The 7,729-nt window shown below is 49.8% G+C and overlaps 1 protein-coding gene across 2 annotated transcripts in view; it reads right to left on the bottom strand.

Annotated features, from left to right (window-relative positions):
* Positions 1-19: 19 nt before the first annotated feature.
* Positions 20-7,729, bottom strand: part of Fbxo10 (F-box protein 10) — a 59,074-nt gene continuing 51,364 nt past the window's right edge. For both annotated transcript variants that reach the window (XM_005078751.4, XM_021232276.2), the window contains one exon: positions 20-1,801. In XM_005078751.4, coding sequence (XP_005078808.1) covers positions 1,627-1,801 — 175 coding nt within the window. In that variant the 3' untranslated portion in view covers positions 20-1,626. The remainder of the gene's footprint in view (positions 1,802-7,729) is intronic.

Below are 7,729 nucleotides of genomic sequence, written 5' to 3'. Positions count from 1 at the left end.
AGACCCCGGAAGCACATCCTTTAAAATATATAGAACTTTATTTTGGTTATTGAGATTTTTGTAAGTACTTGGTTCACAGAAAAATCATTTCTTACAAAATACCAAAGGCAGCATTTTATACAGCGACTCACATCGGGGCCACCAAACAAGTGCAATGGACAGCACTACACATGGGAAAGACCAGTGTTCTTGTCCCAGAGTGCTTAGGGAGAGAGAAGTCACCCGCCCAACACAGCAGCACCTAGGGCTTCAGAGAACCAGCGTGGGATCTGGGCCAGTGCAGGACAGTGACCCCAAAGGCTGGTGAGGGCCCCGCAGTAAAGGCCAAGTGGCAAAGGGGTCATCAAGGCGCAGCTGGCCCTGCGTGCAGCCCCTTCCACGGTGGGGTCCAAGCCTGCCTGGCTCTCAAAGCTTTCACATTCACAGTACAGTCTAGTGAAGGCCTTCGGGAGCTTCTCATCACTGACTCAACCCTGGCTGGCTCTGGCTGGGACTGAAGGACACACAAAGGTGACTATCTTCAGAGTTCACGGGTAAAGGGGCAGGACAGGGTATGGACCCAGAAAGTGCTCAGTGCCCTGAGAGGGAGCAGGGTGGGGTGGGTAACACTATCACCTGGCGCAGGGGAGGGTCACGTGGCGATGGCAGTGTCCGAGCTAACCCTTGAGAAAGGGTGGGGTCTGCACATACGGGCATGACTGGGAGGGACATGCCAGGAAGAAGACGCGCGAGCCAAGGCACAGAGTGGGGATGTGGTAGGGCTGGTCAAGGCAGCCGGTCATCTGAGGGTATGGACACGCGGAGGACACCTCCGTCACACAGGCTGGAGCTCGCAGGGGCAGCTGGAATGTGTGTCCACACGATCGGAATCCCGGCAGGCGCTGAGCTAATGCTCTGAACTTGGGGGACTCCGTGAGGACGGTGGAGCTTTGTTCGTCCCCATTCGGCCCAGCCCAGCACCTGCCTGCACAGCTGAAGGCAGCCACCCGTCCCCTTATCTATAGCACGTCCCCTTCTCGTTCCTGGGGCAGCTTTCCAGGAGGAGCTCCTTCCCCTAATCCCCATCCTTGCTCACAGGGCCATGTGCCAGTCTAAGAACTGTCTGGTGAAAACACTGCCGCCCCAGAAGCAGCTGGGAGGTTGGTATAGACCCCGGGGGGGACCACGAGGGGCAGGTCCAGGAAAGGGGCAGTGTCTCCACCTCACCTCAGTTTCTTCCCTTGATCAAAGTACTCTCTTCCCTGAGAGGCGGCTAGGTTTGGTCTGTGTGGAGCGAGGTTCTCTGTAGCTCGGGATAATTGACCTACAAGCTACACGTGCTGTTTGAGCCCGCCCAGCTCTCCAGACCTCCAAGTGCTGGGGCCACTGGAAACATGCCCAATCGCTACTCCTTTTTCTCCTGGGGGGATGACTCCACGGTTCTTCCTGCTGAAGGCTGTGGAGCTAATGGGTTTTAGAGGTACCTTGATCTTAGTCCCCAGGAGGCCTAGGACCCTCTTTTCAGGAGTGGTGGTGTGTGGGACGGGGATGGAGCTGGGAGTCTTCCTAGGCATAACCTCCATCCAAGGTGTAGCCTCTCGTTCTGAGCACCCACCGGGGGCCTGGACCGGAGGCAGGTGTTCTTGCTTACAGGATGGTACAGAAGATGCTGCGGTTGCTGTGGTAACCACCTTCCACACGGGCTGTGATCCTGGTCGCCATGGCTGTCACCTTCTGCCCACCGTGGGCTGCAGAGGAGCCCCTGAGTGAGTTTTCAAGGTGAGGTCGTGCTGGTGGATTCACCAGGCGCCAAGTGTCAGACCTGAGGGTGCAGAGGGACAGCCAGTGAGCCCTGAGGCTGAGTGCCAGGCGGATGCCCGTGTCCACCTTTGGCTCCAGTTCTCTGCATCTCAGAGTTGAAACCTCAGTGTGGGTTTTATCTCCTAAGTCAGTGACAGCACAGCCAGGTGGAGTGAGAAACTAAGGGACAGATAGATCTCTGCTGTATTTCTGCACGGAATCTTGGTCACATTTCCTCTGCGGCCCTCAACTTCCCCAAGTTTCTGGATCTGAATATGAATCAGTGGATTTTATCTCTACCTCCCCCCTCCTACCCCAACACACCAGCTTTGTGAGCATGAATGGTACAAAAGCCTTATTTCTCATCACAAAAAACTGGAAACCACCTAAAGCCCTCAGGCGATGAGCAGGCAAACAAGCTGCCGCATCAGTGCGTAGAACCTACTAGACGTGAAAAGGAGTGAGTGAAGCAGGACACGGTGGCGCACTCTTCTAATCCCGCTACTCCAGCTAACCTGGTTACAGAGCTCCAGGACAGCCAGGGCTATAGAGACAAACAAGACAACAAAAGACCGACTTCCAGGAGATCCAACTTTCTTCTGGCCTCTGCAGACACCAGGCACACACATGAGGCAGACACACATGCGGCACTCAAATGTACACATAAAAACAACTATGGCTGGGCGGTGGTGGCGCACTCCTTTAATCCCAGCACTCGGGAGGCAGAGGCAGGCGGATCTCTGTGAGTTCGAGACCAGCCTGGTCTACAGAGTGAGTTCCAGGACAGGCTCCAAAACAAGACAGAGAAACCCTGCCTCGGAAAAAAAAAAGTAGAAAAGAGACTATGATAACTAGTCTCCATTGTCAACATGACTAGATTAGAATTGCTTAATGTATTAGGGTTCTCTAGAAGACTGAATTTAATACAATGAATATACATATATATATGTGTGTGTGTGTGTATATATATATATATATCTTCATTTCCTTTGTGGCCTCTCTCTCTCTATATATATATATATGTATGTATACACACATATGTATACATACACACTCACACACATGCACATGCATACATATATATGGGGATTTAATGGGCTGGCTTAAGGACTGTGGTCCAGCTAGTCAACAATACCATCTATTAACAGAAGGTCCAACAATCCAGTGGTTGTTCAGTCTGAGACTAGATACCTCAGCTGTTCTTCAGTGTCTGTCAGACCCCAAAGAAATAGGCTCTAATGCCAGGGAAGGAATGGACTTGCCAGTGAGCGCTAAGGCAAAAAGCAAAAGCTTCCTTTTCCATGTCCTTATATAGACTGTCACCAGAAGCTGTGGCCCAGACTAACAGTGGGTCTTCCCACCTCAAAAGATTTAATTAAGAAAAGATTCCTGGCACGGGAGGAGGGGAGGGAAAAGGAGAGGGACCTGGAATTGACATGTGAAGCAACCTTGTTTCTAATTTAAATTTAAACTAAAAAAAAGAAAAGATTCCTTACAGGTGTACCCAGCCATTTGGATTTTAGTTAATTTAAGATGTAGTCATCTGGAGAGATGGCTCAGGGGTTAAGAGTGCTGGCTGCTCTTCCAGAGGTCCTGAGTTCAATTCCCAGCAACAACATTGTAGCGCACAGCCATCTGTAATGAGATCTGGTGCCCTCTTCTGGCCTAATGCAGGCAGAATACTGTATACATAAATAAATAAATAAATCTTAAAAAAAAAGATGTAGTTAGTTGATAGCCAAGAATAGCCTAGGAAACAGACCTATCTGAGTCTATCTGAGGAAGGGTGTTCCCAGGAAAGTCTAGGAAACAGACCTATCTGAGTCTATCTGAGGAAGGGTGTTCCCAGGAAAGTCTAGGAAACAGACCTATCTGAGTCTATCTGAGGAAGGGTGTTCCCAGGAAAGTCTAGGAAACAGACCTATCTGAGTCTATCTGAGGAAGGGTGTTCCCAGGAAAGTCTAGGAAACAGACCTATCTGAGTCTATCTGAGGAAGGGTGTTCCCAGGAAAGTCTAGGAAACAGACCTATCTGAGTCTATCTGAGGAAGGGTGTTCCCAGGAAAGTCTAGGAAACAGACCTATCTGAGTCTATCTGAGGAAGGGTGTTCCCAGGAAAGTCTAGGAAACAGACCTATCTGAGTCTATCTGAGGAAGGGTGTTCCCAGGAAAGTCTAGGAAACAGACCTATCTGAGTCTATCTGAGGAAGGGTGTTCCCAGGAAAGTCTAGGAAACAGACCTATCTGAGTCTATCTGAGGAAGGGTGTTCCCAGGAAAGTCTAGGAAACAGACCTATCTGAGTCTATCTGAGGAAGGGTGTTCCCAGGAAAGTCTAGGAAACAGACCTATCTGAGTCTATCTGAGGAAGGGTGTTCCCAGGAAAGTCTAGGAAACAGACCTATCTGAGTCTATCCGAGGAAGGGTGTTCCCAGGAAAGTCTAGGAAACAGACCTATCTGAGTCTATCCGAGGAAGGGTGTTCCCAGGAAAGTCTAGGAAACAGACCTATCTGAGTCTATCCGAGGAAGGGTGTTCCCAGGAAAGTCTAGGAAACAGACCTATCTGAGTCTATCCGAGGAAGGGTGTTCCCAGGAAAGTCTAGGAAACAGACCTATCTGAGTCTATCCGAGGAAGGGTGTTCCCAGGAAAGTCTAGGAAACAGACCTATCTGAGTCTATCTGAGGAAGGGTGTTCCCAGGAAAGTCTAGGAAACAGACCTATCTGAGTCTATCTGAGGAAGGGTGTTCCCAGGAAAGTCTAGGAAACAGACCTATCTGAGTCTATCTGAGGAAGGGTGTTCCCAGGAAAGTCTAGGAAACAGACCTATCTGAGTCTATCTGAGGAAGGGTGTTCCCAGGAAAGTCTAGGAAACAGACCTATCTGAGTCTATCTGAGGAAGGGTGTTCCCAGGAAAGTCTAGGAAACAGACCTATCTGAGTCTATCTGAGGAAGGGTGTTCCCAGGAAAGTCTGAGGAAACAGACCTATCTGAGTCTATCCGAGGAAGGGTGTTCCCAGGAAAGTCTAGGAAACAGACCTATCTGAGTCTATCCGAGGAAGGGTGTTCCCAGGAAAGTCTAGGAAACAGACCTATCTGAGTCTATCTGAGGAAGGGTGTTCCCAGGAAAGTCTAGGAAACAGACCTATCTGAGTCTATCTGAGGAAGGGTGTTCCCAGGAAAGTCTAGGAAACAGACCTATCTGAGTCTATCTGAGGAAGGGTGTTCCCAGGAAAGTCTAGGAAACAGACCTATCTGAGTCTATCTGAGGAAGGGTGTTCCCAGGAAAGTCTAGGAAACAGACCTATCTGAGTCTATCTGAGGAAGGGTGTTCCCAGGAAAGTCTAGGAAACAGACCTATCTGAGTCTATCTGAGGAAGGGTGTTCCCAGGAAAGTCTAGGAAACAGACCTATCTGAGTCTATCTGAGGAAGGGTGTTCCCAGGAAAGTCTAGGAAACAGACCTATCTGAGTCTATCCGAGGAAGGGTGTTCCCAGGAAAGTCTAGGAAACAGACCTATCTGAGTCTATCCGAGGAAGGGTGTTCCCAGGAAAGTCTAGGAAACAGACCTATCTGAGTCTATCCGAGGAAGGGTGTTCCCAGGAAAGTCTAGGAAACAGACCTATCTGAGTCTATCCGAGGAAGGGTGTTCCCAGGAAAGTCTAGGAAACAGACCTATCTGAGTCTATCCGAGGAAGGGTGTTCCCAGGAAAGTCTAGGAAACAGACCTATCTGAGTCTATCTGAGGAAGGGTGTTCCCAGGAAAGTCTAGGAAACAGACCTATCTGAGTCTATCTGAGGAAGGGTGTTCCCAGGAAAGTCTAGGAAACAGACCTATCTGAGTCTATCTGAGGAAGGGTGTTCCCAGGAAAGTCTAGGAAACAGACCTATCTGAGTCTATCTGAGGAAGGGTGTTCCCAGGAAAGTCTAGGAAACAGACCTATCTGAGTCTATCTGAGGAAGGGTGTTCCCAGGAAAGTCTAGGAAACAGACCTATCTGAGTCTATCTGAGGAAGGGTGTTCCCAGGAAAGTCTGAGGAAACAGACCTATCTGAGTCTATCCGAGGAAGGGTGTTCCCAGGAAAGTCTAGGAAACAGACCTATCTGAGTCTATCCGAGGAAGGGTGTTCCCAGGAAAGTCTAGGAAACAGACCTATCTGAGTCTATCTGAGGAAGGGTGTTCCCAGGAAAGTCTAGGAAACAGACCTATCTGAGTCTATCTGAGGAAGGGTGTTCCCAGGAAAGTCTAGGAAACAGACCTATCTGAGTCTATCTGAGGAAGGGTGTTCCCAGGAAAGTCTAGGAAACAGACCTATCTGAGTCTATCTGAGGAAGGGTGTTCCCAGGAAAGTCTAGGAAACAGACCTATCTGAGTCTATCTGAGGAAGGGTGTTCCCAGGAAAGTCTAGGAAACAGACCTATCTGAGTCTATCTGAGGAAGGGTGTTCCCAGGAAAGTCTAGGAAACAGACCTATCTGAGTCTATCTGAGGAAGGGTGTTCCCAGGAAAGTCTAGGAAACAGACCTATCTGAGTCTATCTGAGGAAGGGTGTTCCCAGGAAAGTCTGAGGAGTATGGCACACACAGCTTGAATGTGGGTGGCACCATCCTAAGGGCTGAGATCTGACAGAAAAAGGGAGAATCAAGCAGAACAGTGGCATTTGTCGTCTGCCTCCTGACAGCAGGCAGGATGTGACAGCTGTCTCATGCTCCTGCTGACAGACACAGCTACACCTGACTCCCCACATGGCATTCCCCTGTGAAGGACTCTGCTCTCACACTGTGAGGTCAATAACCCTTCCTTCCTTAGGCCTCCTTCGACAGGCACTTTGTCACGTCACAAGAAAAGGGACCATGTGAGGAGAAGAGGAGGAAGGCATCCTACGGATGGGGAAGGGAGGAAAGAGAACACGGTGAGACCAGAGGAGACAGGTGACTCCAAACGGGCCTCTCGGTGGCCTCCACCTGGCTGTATCCTGTGGCGCTCTGAGCATGTGCAGAATAGCCAGCTGTCTATTTCCGGAGACGCCAGCCCAGAATGACTTCAAAGTAGGGTGGTCCTCACTCCCATAGGGAGGCAGTGACCCACAGCAGTGTGGTCGGGTAAAAACTCCATCAGGATTTCAGGTGCTTTTCTGAGTAATGTAAGCAGTCCCTTTCAGATGGAGGCCTAATTAAATACTTCAGCTCAGATGGGAAGGCAAAGTCAAAACTGTCTTAGAGAATTACTGAGAGCCACGATGGTACCCAGAGAAAGCTTAAGTTCAGCTATGCTTTGGAGCACAGGGCTGCAATGGACTCACTCCCAGGGCCACTAAGCTGCACCTCCAGCTATCATTTTTAGAGGTGTTAGGTGATAGCTGCGCACTACATATGGCTGGGTACTTGTTAATTAAAAAGTAAGAGCAGTTTTCCAGATAGTAGCTGTCTTGGAATAGCTCAGAACATTCCAGAAAGTTTAGGACTTTGCTGTTTAAAACCAAAGGTCTATGAAGTTCCTATAATGGCCCAGACAGCAAATATCTTGGGTTTATGAGGTGGTTTGAAAGAAAATGGCCCCCACAGGTCCATAGGGAGTGGCACTAACAGGAGGTGTGGCCTTGTTGGAGGAAGTGTCTCTGGGGGCGGGCTTTGAGGTTTCCTATGCTCCAGCTAGGGCCAGTGTGCCCCACGGTCTCTGCTGGCTGCCTTCAGATCTAGATGCAGAACTCTCAGCTGCCTCTTCAGCACATCGACCACACTCTGCCACCCTTCATACCACGACGACAGTGGACTAAACCGCTGAGCTATAAGTCATCCCCAATTAAGAGTTGCTGTGGAGGGGGCTGACAGAAAAAGGGAGAATCAAGCAGAACAGTGGCTCAGAGTTTAAGAGCACTGCATGTTCTGCCAGAGGTCCTGAGTTCAAGTCCCAGCAACCACATGGTGGCTCACAACCATCTATAATGAGGTCTG

The sequence above is a fragment of the Mesocricetus auratus genome, unplaced genomic scaffold (assembly GCF_017639785.1).
Source record: "Mesocricetus auratus isolate SY011 unplaced genomic scaffold, BCM_Maur_2.0 Super-Scaffold_6730, whole genome shotgun sequence".
Taxonomy (NCBI): Eukaryota; Metazoa; Chordata; class Mammalia; order Rodentia; family Cricetidae; genus Mesocricetus; species Mesocricetus auratus.
This window is presented reverse-complemented; position numbering and strand designations above follow the sequence as displayed.